This window comes from Trachemys scripta, chromosome 11, assembly GCF_013100865.1.
Source record: "Trachemys scripta elegans isolate TJP31775 chromosome 11, CAS_Tse_1.0, whole genome shotgun sequence".
Classification (NCBI taxonomy): domain Eukaryota; kingdom Metazoa; phylum Chordata; order Testudines; family Emydidae; genus Trachemys; species Trachemys scripta.
Genome location: NC_048308.1, coordinates 40742447 through 40761601, shown reverse-complemented (window position 1 = coordinate 40761601; position 19155 = coordinate 40742447). Strand labels below are relative to the sequence as shown.

The 19155-nt window shown below is 42.3% G+C and overlaps 1 protein-coding gene across 1 annotated transcript; it reads right to left on the bottom strand.

Moving 5' to 3' along the window:
* Window positions 1-13362: 13362 nt before the first annotated feature.
* Window positions 13363-15491, bottom strand: HOXD1 (homeobox D1). Its single transcript, XM_034786086.1, has 2 exons — window positions 14833-15491; window positions 13363-14537 (listed from the first exon to the last, which is right to left on the bottom strand). Exons 1-2 carry the CDS (start codon window positions 15422-15424, stop codon window positions 14218-14220), a joined length of 912 nt encoding a protein of 303 aa, XP_034641977.1. The 5' UTR covers window positions 15425-15491; the 3' UTR covers window positions 13363-14217.
* Window positions 15492-19155: the final 3664 nt, after the last annotated feature.

Here is a 19155-nt window from a genome sequence, read left to right as displayed (position 1 = left end):
AGGGCTGCCTGTGCCCAGAGCAGCTCCTTACCTCTTTCTTATCCAGTGTAGGGTTTGTATTACCCCATTACAGGTATTATTTTGAGTCTTTTATGTGGCTCAGTTTACCTGCTTTATAGTATTCTGGCTGGATCTAAAATCAAAGGAGACTGTTGTGGGGAGCAAGCAGGAAATAAACAATGACAGAGAGAAGATATCTCCAGGGAGAATACCAAGGGCCCTTAAGGGAAACAAATGGCTGAGCTAGTCCTTGGGAAATCCAGATCTGCCTCTCACCCAGCAAGGTGACCAGCCTATCTTTCCAAGGCCAGGGTCTACAATCAAAAGAACACTAAGCTATAAAAAACTCCAACATAGAGGAAAAGGAAGGGGAGCAGACAGCAGCCTCTTGAGAGGCAGAGCAAGCAGCAAGGCTGTAGAGCTAAGGCACGGACTCTGCAGGTTGTGCCTGAGACAGCTGGGCTTATGCTTTGAGAGAGGTGATGAGGTGCAGACAAGCCTGGGCCTGCAGGCCCATTGTGGGTTTAACCCTTTCTTGCTGTTTGCTGTGTACCTTTGGGCAAATAGACAATACATTGGTTTGAAAGGAATTGTTTGGAGTCCCTTTAATCAGCCACCGTTGCATTATCATGGTTGGAAACAGTGAGGGCTGCCGCCCTGCGATCCCATAGTGGTAGAGCCACAGGTTTCCACCCTGAAAGATGTGAAGACAGCTCAAAGTCAGCTTCCCAGGCCAAGGTCAGTACCCGTAGTCAGAACTTGTCAGGCTTCCAAGTGAGGCTCATAATCCAAGTCAGAGCCAAAGTCAATGCCAGGAGCAGGGCCAGTCATGACCACTCACTGAGAATCCACATTGTTGCCTAGACAGTTTCTGGTACGCCCCATGGGTTTAGATGGTGTCAAGGGACCAATGAGAAGCCTCCAAGGTGACTGCCAATCAGGTCTCGCAGGCAGGACTTCCCATAGTGTACATCCACTTATGGGTTGAAGGTTATAGCTACTGCCAAATGGTGGCATAGAGCTGCCCGTTGCCTAGCAATTCTAGTGATCTAGGTTTGAGTCCTGCTGATCTTTACACAACGGTAGCTTTTGTTAAATGTAGATGCTATCCACTAGAGCTCAGACTAGCACCAACTTCTCCCATAAGTCCACGAACACCCATCAAATGAAAATGGCTATTAATCACTACCAGTGCTGCTGGATTTGAGCCAAGGACCTGGAAATTAAAAGCTCCATATCTCAGTAACAACCACTGAGACAACCAGACCTCTTGAAAATACATCCTGTGTTCTAGTTAACTTTTCTTACCACAAATTCTAAGTAATAAACCTTTTGACCTTTCCTTTGAACTGTACATTTTGGGGACAGATTATTTAGTTATTAATGCCTTACTTTAATACTAGTTATTTTCTTATTATTAGGAGTAAATATTTATACTATGGTAGCTTCCAAAGGCTGTTTAGATCAGGCCTTATTGTGCTAAGTGCTTACAAACACAGGAAATCCCTGTATTAAAGAATTTACATATGCAGACTGAGGGCGGGGGATGAGGATACAACATACAAGCAAATGATATGGTGAAGAATTGGCACCGCTTTGTTGGTTACATGTCTAATATTACTTTTTAATCGGGATAGATGTTTGCTTTCCCAGTGTTCATTAAAAGGTGGTTGAAAACAGCTCCAATCACATCTTCATCTCATAGGGGTCCTTGATTCCTACTAGTCTCATTTTTAGCTGTGAGTATAGTCTGGAGATATTATTATAATCTGTGGTTGATGCTTTCCCTGCAACAATGGACACCAGCTACTATTGAGGTTGTTAGATCTATCAGAAGAGGCTTAAATACAATCACCTGCTTATTACCATGCAGTCCCATCTCAGTTTGGACGCCTACCTGATTCGCCCTTTGGGAACCTGTGATCAGTAATATTGACCAACAGCCTTCTTTAACAAAATATTTTTTATTTAACTGTTGGAACAAAACATTAGTGATAAATTGATTTTAAAACAAGCAGCCTACACATACATCTAATGTGAAGTCTAAGATTAACTAACTACAAGCTAAGTTAGATAGGCTTTCCTCTTCAGTTACAGCAACAGAACTAAATCAACTCAGATTCTTTTACAAAGCAAAGATCCCCTTGGGACCTAACCTGGTCACCATTGACATGCCCTACTGTTTTTTTAGCCCTCCTGCATTCCTTCTGTGAGGGTGTCTCAGGCTTCTTTACATGGGAAAATTGACCAGCATAGCCACAGCAGAATAAACTATTCTCCAAGTGGCCACTCTATTCCGGAATAAAAGTGACTCTTCTTCTTTGAAAGCAGATTGATTGTTCTGGAATAAAGTCACTATTATTCCAGAACAGTGTGTACACATGAGGAGGTATTCCAGCATAGCTATTGTATAATAACTTATTTCTCTATAGCTATGCCAGTTAATTTCCTCATTGAGACAAGCTCTTACTCTCTCCCCAACCCCTCTTATGCCAGTTAAATCCATTACCACGTTGCTCAACGTTTTTATTTGTTTCAGGGCCCAGCTGTGAACCCTCCTGGTGCCTCAGAGGGGTTTTTCCCTGTTGGTCAGAGCATCCAGTTAGGTGGATGAAGGAAGATGCTCCTGTGTTTGCTGCTTCATTGGTTTAGTGGTTGGACCCATTCAGTCAGAGTTTGTCTTCACAGGGAAAAAAATGGGTGATTTGGTTTGGTTTTAACAGTAACTAACTCACTCAGGCTATCCTGCTGTAAAATCCCAATGAAGACAAATAGTTTTTACTGTGAATACGTAGGCAAGATCAAGACTATATTCCCTGTTGGCAATTGACCTTATCTAGTTTACTTCAGACCCTTGTCTGAGTTAGGATTTTACAGTGAGATAGCAAATGCATGTTAGTTATCTCATGGTTAAAACAAAATAACAACAAAACCACCACACTTTTTCTGGCAGTGAAGACAAAGCCTGAATGAATTGTAATCACTGGCCTGATGGGTGTCTCCTCCATGAGTGATGGTGCTGAAACTGTGGACAGGGGACCGTCTCACTTCCTTTTGTTAGCTTAGAATAATCTTAACCATCAAGTATTATGGCGGGTGTCGTCCCTGAGTGCAGCCCTTTTTGTGGCACAGCACAGCATGGTCATGCAGACCCAAGCTCTCTCCTCTCCCTCTTGGGTCTTGCAATGATTTACTCCCAGGCCATTTATTTAGACCACAGTTCCCCTTTTCTGGGGCTTATTCATTAACTGTTCTACTGAGACCAAAACTTTTTGGGCCCTCAGTGCTAAACCTTTCTCCTAGGATCAAGAATCCCACAGCCTTCATTCAGGCCAGCTACAATCTTAAACCAGCTTCTCCCAGCTGGTCTCTTTTTAAGTTATTCCCAGCCCCATAGTGGGAAAGATCAGCTACCTTCCTCCTGCTAGTATCTCTCCATATATGCTGCCTTCCTTCCCAGGGCTCATCCCAGTTATCTGGGAAACAAGATAACCTTGCCCTCACCTGCACGTCTGGTCCTGGGTCCTTAAAGAAACAGTACTATGGATTTTTCCTAAATACTAATTTCCTGGAACCACTTCCTCTCTTCCTTCGTGTACCCCTAAACTCGCGGAACCTTATAGGGCCATGCCATAGCCATGGAACAAGGATTGGCTGGCCTTCTGCCCTTAAAGGGGACAGATAATCTGTTACATGCACAAAAATCACATTTTTACATAGCTCAACATGTACAATTAATACAGAACTACTTAAGGTCATAGATTGTCAGAAATGTTCACTCTGTCTCCTTTAAGGGCTGTCACATAGTAGAGTTCCATTTTACCCCTCTTCTAGCAGTGACATGGGGAGCTGTTGAGGTCTTCAGTTTCATATAAATGTGGTGATGTCCAGATATACATGTATTTTTCATTAAACCTAGACACTGTTACCCAGACCCTTACAGATATCTAGGTGCCAAAATGCCTTTGAGGATCTGGATCTATTGTTTTTTCCTTTCCCAGGTGGGGGTGAAAGCAAACTCACTCTTAAACCCACGTAAAAGAGCAGTTAAGGCTGATAGGCATGGGACAACATTCAGAAGACTGAGCCATAACTTTGAGTGCACTTGCTGTTGTTAGTGTATGTCTGACCTTTAAAAATATAGTTTTCAGTCTCGGGTAGGTTGGAACCAGCACTACTCTTGGATCACAAGTGACTCTAGTAATACATTTGTTTCAGTTATGGCTAGACCCACAACATGATGGTTCTTTTTCACACGGACCTCACCTCACTAAGTCACACCTGTGCAATCTCATGGCTAGATAACTGAAACATATTCTACTTGGGGCTTCACTTGAAAACCAGCAGGAAACACCATCTGGCTCATCTCTTAAATTGCATATGACAGCTGTGCTTCCATTTTCTGCACTGGCTACCTTTTCACATCCAAGTGAAATTAGAGGTCTTGATTACAATTATAATGCTTTACGTGGTCTTGCACCCAGTTATATCCAGGGAGGCTGGAACAATTTGTATAGTGGGGGTGCTGAGAGCCATTGAACCAAACTGTAAACCCCATATGATGGAAACCACTTCAAGCCAGGGGTGCAGCAGCAAGACCAGCACACCTAATTCCAGCACCTATGGTTATATCAGAGATCTCTTCTGTCCTGTGAAGACAGTCACAATCTATTGGTTCAATCTTGCTGTCAGTTCTTGCAACTGAACAATCTGGCACCCGCATTGGGGAGTTCTTAGTGGGTGGCCCATGCTTTTGGGATCTACTCCATCTGGCATGCAAGACCAGGTTTGATAAGTTTCAGGGTGCAAAATAATGGAAGTTTGTTCTGCCAAGTTTTTTACTTGACCTCTGAACAGTTTTTAAGAGCAAGATATATGGGTTTTATTAAGAGGCTTTTTAACTTACATTTTGTGAATTTTATAATTTTATAATTTTTAATTTGAGGCACTCGTGTGATGAAGAGAGAGATTCACCATTTATAAATCAGTGAATATATGAATACATGGATTTTAAAATAATACTCCTATACCCATGTTAACCACCAGATTTAATACTAAAGATTACCAGAAACTTAAATTGCATCCATTATGTGAACAGTGGTTGGGCAAAATCCAATCTTTGCTAGTCATTAAAAAATTTATTGTTAGTGGGCTTTGTATCATCTATTTTCAAATACCACTCTAAACTTTATTGTGTTTAATCTAGTTTACTTGTTAAAGGAACATAAAAAAAGACATTAAGAATGTAGATTTAGTGTAGCAGGGCAGTTAAGATGAAGAATAATGGATATAAAGCCTTCATTCTCAGGTTTCACTGATGCAGTAACATAACAAAAATCATATTACTAGGATGCAGACATTTTTATAAAGGGTATATAAACAAAATGCACCTTTTTTCCTCATAAAGAATGGTCCTGATCCAGCAAACACTTACACATGTGAGTAACTTTATATACACACAGCTGCATTGGGCCATTAGTAAAAACAATAACTGCTGAAATTATAGATGACACTCCTGCAATGAGCTATCTAGAAGTGGAACCCCTCTGCTCATGTAGTGCCTCATTAAAGTCAATAGAGTTTGGTGTAAGTGAAGAGGTCTCATTGCAAGGGCATAGGTTGTAACAGAAAAGTTATTCTTTTGATAACCCTTTGGTAAGAAATGCACTGTTTATGCCACTGTAGTTAAGGTGCATCAGTGGTTTCCATTATAAACCTATATTTTCTGGACTTTATAACTTGTTCTAACAATTTGCTCTATGTTGAAGTGTAGTAGCAAATATATCTTTTTGGAGAGTGCTAGCTGTAACTCAAATGACGCAGCTTCAGGTTGGTATTTTTTGTTTGTTTGTTTTGTTTTAATTGCTACTTTGCAATCCATTACTCTTCCATGGCTGTTACCTTTGTGTGTTTTCGGAAACAAAAACACAAATACAAAATAAGCAATTGAATTTCATGATGAAGCTATTTTGTGGAGAGATGTACTAATTTTGTTGAACATATAAGGCCATGTCTATACTAGCAAGCTTATAGCAGCACAGCTGCGCTGCTGTAAGATCACTCAAGTAGCCACTCTGCCGACGGAGAGAGCTCTCCCCTCGACATAATAAACTACCTCAATGAGCGGCAGGCAGTAGCTATGTCAGCGGGAGAAGCTCTCCTGCCAACATAGTACTGTGCACACTACCACTTATGCCAGAGTAACTTGTCACTCAAGGTGTGTTTTTTTCACACCCCTGAGCAACGTAAGTTTTGCTGACATAAGTGGTAGTGTAGACATGGCCTAAGAAGCCTAATCCTGCATCCCATGTTCACACAAAACTCCCAAGACTGCACCATTATCTGAGATTTTAACTTTATATATTGGCAAAACACAGAAATCAAAGATGATCAAAACTTTGCGCACTTGAGGGCTGCATTGGCAACTTGCCAAGAGTGCAAGGAAAGCAACTAATTTGCTTAAAATAAGGTAGATATTAATAAATTATAATACTGTAGTATTTTGCACATGTCTATCATTCTCATCCTTACAGCACACAGTGGTTATTATTATCCCCACCTTACAGATGCAACCAATACACAGAAAAATTAGATAACATTCCCAGGGTTACAAAACAAGTAAGTGGCAGAATCCAGAATAGGACCTAGGTTTCCTGATTCCCAGCTTTATGCTCAACCAATTGAATAAGTAAACATCACCTGTTCAGCTCAAGATAAAGCAAAGTATGCTGGGACTTGTTGTCTCAATGGGTCAGCTTTCTGTATTAAAGAAGAGGGGAGCCATGGGTCAAAAGCAGAACCTTGTGGACTGCATTTTGTCCCCCTCCTGCTATAAAGGCTTAGTGCAAACTATGATTGATTTATGCATCACACCATAAATCTTTTCTTAGAGGCCACAAACACCCACAGATGCAAAAATCGTCTTAATCAAAAGTATTCTAAATTAATTGTATTAGCACAGAGTGACTGTCTATTGGGTAAATAACAACACATTTTATATTTGGCTTGCATACCCCATTACATACTTAATTGCCTACAGATTAGAACCACTAAAATGTCAATGGAATAAATAGTAAATTACCAGAAACAAGTATTTATTTAACTTCCTAACGTGAACTGACTTGTGTGTTGTGATGAAACAGACACAGTGCAGTTTGTCCTCTGTCACTGTGTGATGTACAGTGGTTGTTATCATTATAATTTATTTGTATTATCATAGTGCCTAAGAACCCCAGTCATGGCCCAGGACCCCACTGTGCTAGGCACTGTACAGAGAACAAATAGATAGTCAATTTAATCTCTCTTGATTCAACAAGGTGCCTTATCCCAGTTAAAAACCACAGTAATTATAAGTACGTGCAGTGGAAAAATCAGTCAAAACGGAAGGCCTAAGTTTAAAATGCAAATAAAGAAAGAGTTTACTCTAAACTTAAGGCATCTATTAGTGACATGGTGACAATGTATGTGGCTTATGGGTAGTTTTTCCCATATCTATTTCCCACTGCACAGCAAACAAATGGACTTGTAACAACTATAAGTATTTACTTAGCATTTAGGATAAGAGAATAATATAGTTTAAAAAGTATAAAAGTCATCCAAGGTTTGTAAGCTCTTATGAGAAAATATTTGACACCACACAGCAGGTCTTTCCATTTGTAATTTTGTCTGCTAAGCCCCTTTTTTTTGAGAGGACAATTAATAATTTGTTTTATTTTACTCTTTCATGTATAAATTATTGCTCCAACTTTTACTAAAAAAATAGAGTGAGGGCTCACATTTTTAAAAAGAGATAATAATATAGTCTGTATGTTTGTTTTCTGGTTTACCATTTTGTTCCTTGATCCTGAAAACAGAACTATTTATGCAATCAACAGTATATTTCGCAGTAGTCTGGGCTGACCCTAAAGGAAAGGTCTGTGGTATTGTATTGCAAGTGGCCCACACACATTCAATTCCGTGTGACCATTTCAAACGTGATGTGTCCTACTGCCTGCATTTGATTTCCAAGGAAACAAGATTTTCCATGATTATCTAAATAGCCAAAGCATACATAATCCAAAAGTTTATTTATCCCACTCAGACATGGCAACTGCATGCCATTTCCTCCATAGAAAATGACAAATCCACTGCCAGCCTTCCAAGCCAATGGTTTTATTATGTCTTCTATGGCAAAAATATATAATTTTTTTTGCAGATCCTTTTTTGGACTGTGGGCTTAAGCCAATAGCATCTAGGTAAAATGTAATCTATGACTGACATAGTCATCTCTTTTTGGTTTTCTTTTTTAATGAAGTCTGGGGGAAAATAAAGTGAAAAAAAAGCATAATATTCATTAGTCTTAATAATGCAGAGCATGGTGAGTATTCGCTAAGATCAGGCTGGAATACTGTACTAATTCCAATGAGAATTATGAACTGTGCCTTTATTCCTATTAGCATAAACGACAACCTGTTTCCAACTGCTAGGCATCAAAGTGAACATATGCAACACCCAACTGCTGGGTTTAATGTTGAATGAATAAATGTTAGACCTTATCTATCATTTATTTGTCTCATGTGTACACCCATGTATATTACAGACATTTTTATTCAATTATTCAGGAATTGGCACATGAGTTGCATTATCTCATTCCTCTGGGTATCTTGCTGACAGAATAATGCAAAAGAACAGGAACTAACGTGTACAGTTAAGATTGTTCATGGGGAACCAAGGTGTCATTAAGCTGCCCATATCATGTGAGAAAAAACTATATTTAAAATAAACACTAGGTTTTAACACAGACTGTGCTTATGTTCATACCAGTGAATTGTTTCAGACTCTTGTAGAAGAGTTGTAGAGTTTAATTTGCAAGCACATCCCAATATTCAGACTGTGTTATTTTGATAGATACAGAGCCAGGCACTGCTACAATGCAAATGTTTATGTATTTATTCAGGAAAATATATGGCATGAGACAATTAATTGTCAGTGGCTTGGTGTGGTCTAATGGCCTCATCCAGCTTCACTAACATTGATGGGAGTCTTTTCTTTGACTTCAATGGAACAGGAGCAGCCCCCAAAATGAGGCTTTTACCTGACCTTTTTATAAAATTGATACATTCCTCAAAATCTAAGTGACTGGCATGAACATGGAAACCATTACGAAAATGAAAACCATGACAAACCACTAACCCCTAAGCTATGTGACAACTTTAGAGGCAGAAGCAACACAGCTGTTTTTGAAGTTTGCATGAGAACCACATGCTGTTAGGAAAATATGTTACTGTGGTTGCATGTGTATGAGTATTTGTAATTAAAGTAGAAGGAATACTAACAGTAGGCTTGGTGGGGAAAATGTGTTTTAAAACAATAGAAATTATTTGTAAAGGAATCAAGTCATTTTAAATATTTGGATAAAAAAAGTTTTGATTTGGATTTATTTCTCCAATGCGTGTTGTACTTCACTTGTTTGGGATATTCCCTTTTTATTTATTTTCTTTTTTAAAGGACAGTTAGAAGTTAGTAGCTATTTTTCTAGTGTTTAGTGAGTGATCAGCACAGGCTTTAAACATTCATTTTTTGTGTCATTAATTTTATAAGAAGCTGTAAACATTTATTTTGGTTGCAATTAGTTTCATGCAGGTAATCCAATTACTGTGTTTTTTTAATGGCAACCTAAGAAATGAATCAGCTATTTAGGGATAAATGGTAACATGCATCATAGAGGAAGTGTCTATGCATGTGTGTGTTTGTGTTTGTAAGTATGTGTAATTGGGAGTTACAATTTCATTTTACTTTGCAAATGCAAGTAAAATACAATGTGTAACCTAACACTTCAATCTTGGGAGGTCACATCCCTCAAGTACTAAAGATACTTACACCATACTCATTGTCAAGAATCCCTTATGTGCCCCCCAGCCCAGCCATCTGTCTTTCACCTCAACATTCAGCCTGAGATGTCTGGTCTTTTTTTTTTTTTTATTCTGTTTGGGAAAGTTCTGTTTCCTGTGATCTCCCACATCTCCATCTGTGTTAGCAGCAATCAGCAGAGCAGCCACTGATGATGATTATGCTTGATGCTTCAGAGGAAGAGAAGTTCTAGTGGAAAGGGAAATGCCTCTATTTCAACCTTATTCTGAAGGGCACCTTGGGATAGGGTGACCAGACAGCAAGTGTGAAAAATCGGGAGGGGGGGGGGGTTATAGGAGCCTATATAAGAAAAAGACCCAAAAATCGGGACTGTCCCTATAAAATCAGGACATCTGGTCACCCTACCTTGGGATAGAAGATACAACCTGGAGTAATAATCCACACAGGTTGCAACTTCACAGCCTATTTGACTAATCTAGTTCACAGTCCTGGTTTGATTTCTACCTCTTGGACCTAAACAACAACAGCCATTTTTCTTCAAGGATGGGGCAGATTCAAGATATGTTTTGGCTTGCTTTTGGGCATCCAAGACATAATTGTAAACATTAACAACTTTCAGGGAACATGTTCTGGGGCACAACAGTGGAAGCCATCCCTTACATTATACATGAAGGTAAAAATTAAAGTGGAATTTTCAAATCACCTTTTGGAATATTTATAGCCCTTTGCCAGCCACAAGAAGATATTTCAAGTGAGGTGTAGTGCTAATGACAGACCAGCTGACTGAACTTCTTTCTCCACAGAACTGGCATAACAAGAGAAGTGCTAGCTTCCCCATGCTACCTAGACAATGTACTTCAGCCCTCATCTGCAGAGCAATTCAGTCTCCAGGCTCAACAGCCCCTCAGCTCTCTGTCAAAATTATCAACAGAGTGAAAAGTAGTGCCAGTTGTGATAGTGGACAACTGCCAACTAGGAACCACAGTGAGACCACTATACTTATTTCACATAGGCCAGCAAGCAGCCAACAACCGGCAATAACTGTTGGATCTGGGCTGGCTTCTATCCAGCCACCCTAAAGTCACAAATCCCCTGAAATTCGTCCCCCTTTAAACTGGGATTTTATGTTTAACATCTATTTAGTTTTTGTTTTTGTTTTTTAATTCTGTTAGCTATGAGTGTATTTTGTCCCTTGCCATTAGTTATTCTGACTTCTCAACTAAACCCAAAAAGGCAGGAAATCAGTCTAAAACAGGCCCTTTGGGATTTCCTTCAGCTCTGTTTTACCTTGCTCTTTATTCTACAAGTGCTGACTTACAGAAATCAGATGAGAGAGATCAGCCTTGTTCACACTTGGATGAACTTCACTTGTCTGTTCCTCATTTTGAACTTGGAACTGCACAACAAAGAACCATCAATCTCATTGGTCTTTTGCACAAAGAGATGTCTGCAGGCAAACCAAATCTTTCTGAACTTTAACAGTCGGAGGTTTTCAAATTTGGTAAGATTTATTGTAAACTAATTAAATATGGAACATTTATTTAACCATATGATATAATAAAGAACCTGAGAACGAGAAGATAACATAAGTAATCAGATCAGGTTGCAAGTGCTATGTGAGGCCTATTTATTTTCCATTCTTGCCCAACGGCTCCTCCCCTCGGAGAGGGCAGGAGGTAAGAATCAATCGGGCAAAACAGAGTAGAATGGGAGCTTGTGATGCAACCCTATGATTGGGACATCGTAAACTCCAGCCTCCCTTTCCCCCCGCCCAACATCATCGCATCAGTTTAGTTTTGCCTGATAGCCTCTCTCTTCGGTACTGTGCCTATGTCTTTTCAAACGTTTATTCGAATTACTGTACAGATTCTGGAGTAAGCTAGTCCCCTTTGGGAAAACAAACAAAGTAGGGATCCAGTAAATGCTACAGCCATCGACTACAAACCGGCATTCATTCTTGCAATGGACCTGCGGAGAGCAGATAAGGTGCTACGGACACCTTTTTTTTTTTTTAAACGGGGAGCTTTTAGAAATATTGGCCTTTTTGGTGGTGACAACAAAAAAAGTGCAAAGGATAGAGTATTTTCTACTCTTCCTTGTTTCTGTCTCTTCTCTGTCTGAACTCTCGCTGACCCTGCTCTCCTCGGAAGTCTTTGGGTAGGATAGAAGCTGTCCACGCCCCTTTTAAAAGGTTAAAAATGGAGTTGGGGAACCAGAACTTGCTGCACTCCTGCTAACTGCCAGTTCGGTCAGTGATGATTTTGTGTGATCAACGCGAGCAGAATCTGGCTTTGAATGAGGATGGGATCTTGCTAAGGCAAGACAACATAACTTTGAGGAGATCAGATTTACTCCTCCCTCGAGGTGTAAATGTGAAGCCACCGTGTGTTTTCATACGTGTGTTTGAATGGGCAGGCGAGAGACTTTCAAGTAGTTCCCTTTGGAAAAGGAAATATATGTCAGGGATTCCGTGAAGTTGTTTCGCTTTGCATATGTGTAGATGTCAGTGTTTTTCAAAGCAGGGTGCATTGCCATATCAAAGACTTCTGGAGGAGAGAGCGGAGGTCATTGAGAATGCGTCCATCCCGGAGACCCTTTGAAATACCGATACATCACTGTGGTCCTCTGTTGTTTTAACCGAGAGCTAATTAGCATTACGCGGTTGAAAAACAGATGGGCCCAATACATAAGAATAATATTGAAAACATTACATTGAAAAGTGTGACGTAGTTTTCCAATCGGGTTATTTTTTAATTTCTCCATACTCTTAAAATCCGTGAGTTTTGATTAAAAGGGATCTCCACAAAACGTATCTTGAATGTGTTCGGAGTTCACTATTACTAGGGTTCTGCTTTTATGGAAGTGATTGCTTTTGGATGACTGACTTTTCAGTAGTCATTTTTTATCAGGAGAGGATTATGCACTTATTTCCCGGCGGTTTAGGCTTTTTTAAATATGATTGTGATGTCCTGGGTAATTAAACTATTTCATCCATGTGGACTGATACTGGGATGTTTTTCAAATGTTTGTAGTTCAGTGATTTACTAGAAAAAACAAGTGGAGATTCCCTAGCATGAGTCTCACTCTTGGTTCCATTCGAGACTGAAGGTCATCCATTGAACTTCTGAAACAAGAACATGCACGTGTTCCTTTTTACTTCAACTTTCTTTTGTGATTCTTGACTTTGGAAGTGTGAATGTGGCCCCTTGCGCCCGTTTGATGTGCGGGTCCCCTACTGTGAACCCTAAAAGCTTTATTTTTAAATTAAAACTACCCTATTTGCAAACTTCTGTAGGCTTTTGCACTGTAAAGGTAGGAAAGAGGCAATATGTGCCTCTTGTTTTTGTCATCACAGTCAGAATCTTTTTTTAAACCCCTGACCTCGGAAGAGAGACAAAAAGCATTATATTTACTGTTATAACTTGTCAAACATACTGAAGTAAAGTCTGACCCTGGCAGAAGGCATAAAAACAAGACAGTAATGATGCTATTACCGTTCACCAAAACCTTCCCACATCCATTTCACTCAAACCCGTTCTGTAGCTATGTATTAATTTTCACTACTTTTCAGCTCTGAGTGATTTTGTATTTTATTTTTCAATAAAAACCAACAACCATGCTCTAGCACTTAATTAAATTCAGAATTATTCAAGACAAAGCCTGTTGTTCACAAAATATAAATACAATACAAATCCGGACACAGCGTTAATAATTCGGAGTTTTGACATTTAACAGGTCAGTTAGTCCTTATAGTACTGGAACTATATGAATGAGGATTGTTTCCCCCGCCCATTCAGGCACATTGAAAAGTAGGAGCAATTTAAAATACCTTGTAGTGCAAATGTTAAACTTCTCTGTCAGTGCAGAAACTCAACTGAACCAGCCAGTTTGCATTTTCTTTGGCTCTCTTACTAATAGCAATAATACTCCCTTAACTTATTTTCGTTGCATATATATTACTAAGCTGGAGGACTCTGCGTGGTCTTGTTTGACCTTTAAAACTGATACAGGCACTGCGTGTGCCGGCTACTTTACCAAAAAATTCATAAGGTCAATGAGGAAATTAGCAGAGTGTTTTGACTGACAGCTTTCCCTGATATACCCATAAATAAAATGTAAACAAGTTGCAATAACGAGCACTTTTATATTGTTACAGTCCGGCATAAAAAAAAATCAGCTACATAATTCCTTAGGTAGACACAGCCCAAATATTTCATTGGCAGTGATAGCCTTAGTGAAATGATTATTTTTTGGCTCGGGTTGTGCAGGATTAACACTGTTGCGATGCTTTATGCATTCTTTAAAATGTCTGAAACTCAGCCTTCCTTTCCTCGCAAGTAGCTGTCACAACAGCTGGCACTGCAGCGATCAGCAGAAGTCTTTGGCAGGAGAGGAGGGTACAGAATTCCTGCCTGACTTGGCGGGGCTTTGCGCGGAGGGGGATCCGGCAGGTGAAGGGATCAGCAGCCCTTCTCTTTCCCGTTTCTTTTGTTTCATTCTTCTGTTTTGGAACCAGATTTTCACTTGAGTGTCATTAAGGCGGAGCGAGTGCGCGATCTCTACGCGGCGGGCCCGGGTGAGGTACTTATTGAAATGAAACTCCTTTTCAAGTTCTGTGAGCTGCTTGGTGCTGAAATGGGTCCGCACGGTGCTGGGGGGGCTATGCACCCCATAGGCGGAGAGTTTGCCTGCAACACAAAACGTTTGTTCAGTAGCAATGAGAGCTGGGCACAGCGCAAGGGAGCCGGTTCTCTGGGCATTAAGCCGGCTCCAAAGGCGAAGAGGTAATGTTTTGCATGAACGTCTCACGCGGGCGTTCATTGCTCACGGGTATTTGAGGCGAGAAAAGGAAACAATAAGTGGCCCTACAAGCGATCCCATCCTCGTTTCGCTCTTAGCGCTTAGGGCGCGCCGCTCTCCTCCTCCATAAGCGCTAAGAGCGAGTTGTGCCCAGGAAGCCCCCTCGCCGAGGTTCACACTTACTTTTCTTGGGCGCATTTCTTTTCACTTTCATCCACTCGAAGGTGCCGAGCGCGCCCCCTGAGGCCGGAGAGGTGGGCTTGGGGTAGGTCCCCGGGGAGGGGGAGACGCTCTGGAAGCCCCCGGGCTGGACGCCAGGCGGTTCTTTGAGGCAGGGGTGGAAGTGGCTTTGCTCGGCCAAGGCGCTGTAACCCACCGGGAGCGGCGATCCGCTGCCGGAGAAGATGGAAGTTGCATAGCGCAGGTGGCCCCCGCCAGCGTCCTCCAGCTGGGCACTGGCTCCGTAGGGCAGGGCGTAGCCTGAGCTTGGGGGTAGGACGTTGAAGTCAGCAGCAGGTGGACCGGAGTCGTAAGCCCCCGCCAGAGCGCAGGCAGCAAAGCGAGAAGCCGTGGTTGGCCGCGGCTGCTGCGCTGTGCGCTGGGGCGGGCCGGGCGCAGTCCCCGCGCCTGGCACTAGCCGGCTGCCCAGGTACGCGCTCTCCCCGCCCAGGGGGCACGAGGGCTGCAGGGCGACGGCGCTGGGGTCTGCAGGGCAGAAGCTAGGCGGGGCGCGCAGGGCATCGCCGCGAGACAGGTACTCCAGGTAGGAGTTCATGTCCTGGCGCGGCTCTGGGCCAGCGGCCGGGGGCGCGGGGCAGGAGCCCGCTGCTGCCCGCGGATGCTGCCCGGGCCGCTCTCTGGACCTGCCCTCCTCCTCCCAGAGCCATCGCAGCGGCGGAGGTAAATATTGTCCTAATATAGAGCCAGAGGGCCGGCACGTGCCGCCCGGTGGCCAATCGTAGCCCTCCGTGGAGAGCCCACCTCAAGGATGCTGGGTGCTGCTAGCTGCCTTCTGCCCCGGCGCAAACTTTGCCAAGGAAGAAGCGGGCTGCGGCGCACAGGACCCGGGGAACCTCGCGGCGCCTGTAGGGTCAAGGAGGCAGCGCCTGGCATCGCCCTGAGCCGACCCGGGCTGCCCCCGCAGAGGTGCGGGGACAGGGGAGGGAGCTGAAGGTGAGACTGGGAGGGAGGCTCTGGCCACTGGGCTTAGCTCGGCAGAATGGGGTAAAGGCGGCTGGTGCAGAACACAGGCGGCCTCTCCAGCGCGCCCCAGGGACAAGTCGCCTGTTTTCATGTGGTCTGAGTCTTACCCATTGCCTTGCACCCCCGCTATAATCCTGATTGTGGTTATAGGACTCCAGGGAGCCCGACTCGGTACCGGTCTGCAGTTTTAGTTCGGGAGGTAAAGGGGGCTGGCAGTTCCCCAAACTGAAATCCCGGTCTCTTTGAGCACTGCCGGGAGGCTTTCAAATGCAAATTAAATGCTCGAAAAGCCTTAATCCCTACGTTAATGTGCCTGGCCAAACCTAGGTCGACTGTTCCAACCGTTTAGGTGGGATAGAACAGTAATGTTTGATGTATTTCAGTGGAAGGCGGAAGTTTCTTGTACGTTGTAGTGTATCATGTATCTTAGAGGTGTTCCTAGGTTTCTCTTTGCAGTTTCATCTATCCTTGCTTGCAATAAATAGCGAAAACTGTCTTTTGCCAACTTTGTGGTATCTCATCCTCCGCTGTACCTGTGTTTCCTCTCCGAGAGGTGCTTCATTTATGCAGATGAGTTTTCTAAGAAATCCGAGGTTAAAATGTATCCGAAAGACAGTTCAAATCTGGGTGGGGTTCCATGTTACTGCACGTCACAGCAATTAATGGACCTGCTCCATCAAATAAGTGCTTTGTAGTCTCTTGAAAGTGAATCCGAGGGCTCACAATGTTAATGGGCTCTCATGTTCCCCAGGGTGATACAATAGTGTTTACTAAGTGTTTATGACTGGCACAGAAATAAATACAAGGAAACAGGAAAGAGATTAGAGTAAGTCTCACTGCTCTACCAAACTTTCTAACTTTGTAAACTTCATTTCCCTTGGGCAGAAGGGAATTCATCTGATGGAGGGAAAGATTAGATTTCACAAGGCAAGTGATTGTGTTTTCGTGAAATGTTACAATGAAAATAACTACACGCTAAAAAGGCAAGTATTTTAAATATTTTGAGTATCCTTGGAGTTCAAGACGCATGACAGAAAAGGTGTCACCTGTCATGTAGCCCACAGGAGGAAAGGAAACGGAGCTACAGTTTAAAGTTTTGAAATATGCGTCCTTCTCTATAAGAGAAATCTACACAGTTCAGAGGCAGACTCTTAAAAGAGAGGGGGAAAGCACATTCATAATTCAGCCCTACTCTCACCCCAATACAATAATACACTCCCCCTCGGATACATACACCTCCCATAGAATACTCAGTTCTACCTAAGGTCCTATCCTGTCTTCAGTTAAAAGAGTGCAACTCCCACTGAAGTCATGTAATCGAGGCAGAATCGGGTCCTACCCCGGAGATTTTTCATGGGGCTTAGAGTTAAGGGGTCATGCCTAAAACTGACCCCTTGCTTCTGACACAAATGATGACCTACTCCCCAAAGCAGCAGAGCCACCTGCAGCTCCCACGAAACAAAGTTGCAAACTTTTATCCTAGTGCTCTCAGTGGAAGTTGTAGACACCCAGGCCCAATCCTGCATTCCATAACTTGATGGAAGAAAAGACTGCATTAAAGAAGGCAGGATGGGGGACATGGTCTTAAAAAAAGAAATTAGTAGGGCAGCACAAGTGAAGCATTTAATAAGAAATAATACTAAACAAATTTTTAAGGTTATGAACTCCTGTTAGACATTTTTGCCATTGCTTATGTCCACTGAAATGTTTAGCCAACTTCAGCCCTTCAAAATGAGAACTTTATTATTTTCTCTTGAATAACAAGGAAAATTTCTGTGATTTGCAGCAACAACCCAAAAGAGTTTGTCTGCGCCCCCCCCCCCCTCGTTAAAGGCCCCGTTATCCATTCACCCGTCCTAAATAAAGGGTTTGTTCAGTAGCTGGCCATTCTAACAGTAGAACACTTAAGGCTCTGCCCCATTCTCTCACAAATCTTTGCTTTTAAGCTTTCAACTCAACCACAGTTGGGGCTGAAATTTATTTAACGTTAGTTTTGCCCTTTTCTAATGCACAGATGGCAGAAAAACAGAAGTGTTTTGGATGATATTTTTCCTACATCAACATGTTATCAAATAAAATATAGCAGGGACACTGGATCACTATGTTGATCAATGCTTTTGTGGTGCAGTTAAATCAAGAGTTACTGAGGTTAGAAAAAAGATCAGTGTCTACACAACTACATTAAAACCAACCAACCAAGTTTTTGATTACTGTGAACACAGATTCGTGGATTAGATTTTCCCTGAATACCCATTGACAGTCGTCTTTTAACAGTTACAAACTATGTTGTCAGTGATTCACCATAATGGGAGTCTCATATTTCAGCCTGCAGCGAATCCAGCTATGAACTCGATCATTATGATCCCAGAAAAAAAATGTATTTAACCAACTGAGGCCGCCAGCTGATGTGTGGTCAGGAAATTTAGTTTTTGGCTTTGTGTCCATTTAAATCCAGACTATGGTGATAATGAGGGTCAACACACCTGTCTGGTATAAACTTTCCAGGCATAGTTCACTGAGATCAAAACAGTTTGGGGGGGGAAGGCATTTTCATTGGAGTCGGAGGTGCTCATCAGCTCCAAGCAAGCACAGGGTTTTCTAAAAGGGGGTTGTCTGGAAAAGAATCCTGGGAAGTTCAGGGCTGGAGAAGGGAATCTTACAGCTGGGGGGACAAGGAAGTGTCAGTAGGGAGTGCTAGGGCGGCTAAGAGCGTGGATTTGGGAAGCCACTGGGCACACAGTTTCTGTCGGGCTTATTGACTATCTGGCACAGCACAGAGAAGGCCGTTTGGGTGAAATCCTGGCATTTGTCCAGAATAAGTGGAATCTGGCCCGCAAGTGCGCTATTGCGCCACTCGCGCAGAGAACTAGCTTAAACCAATGTTAGCAGAAGGTGCGAACAATGGCGCCCGTCCTCTTCGCAAACAAGTCACTTAAAGGAATTCACTCCAAAGCCAAGTTGGAGTCATTAATATTAACATAAAATAAGAAAGTCTGACAAATAGTTGGAGTGAAGGCACTTATTTGAAAAGCATTGGCACTGCTCAAACGCGCCTCCACTGAAGTCAAAGGTAGTTTTCCCAAGTAGAGTCAGAGTACTTCCGAATTTGACCCATTTGTCCTTTTGTTCATTCTCCTTCATTTTTTTTCCAGGATGACTGTTTCAATCCTTTTTTCCAGAGTAAAGCTTACATTTTCCAGGTACCAAGAGAGATGTTTTCCTTGCCCTGTCATCCTTGATGGTCCTAATATCATAGCCTATATTGACACTATGATTATTTAAATGTGACCTAGAAAAGCGCAG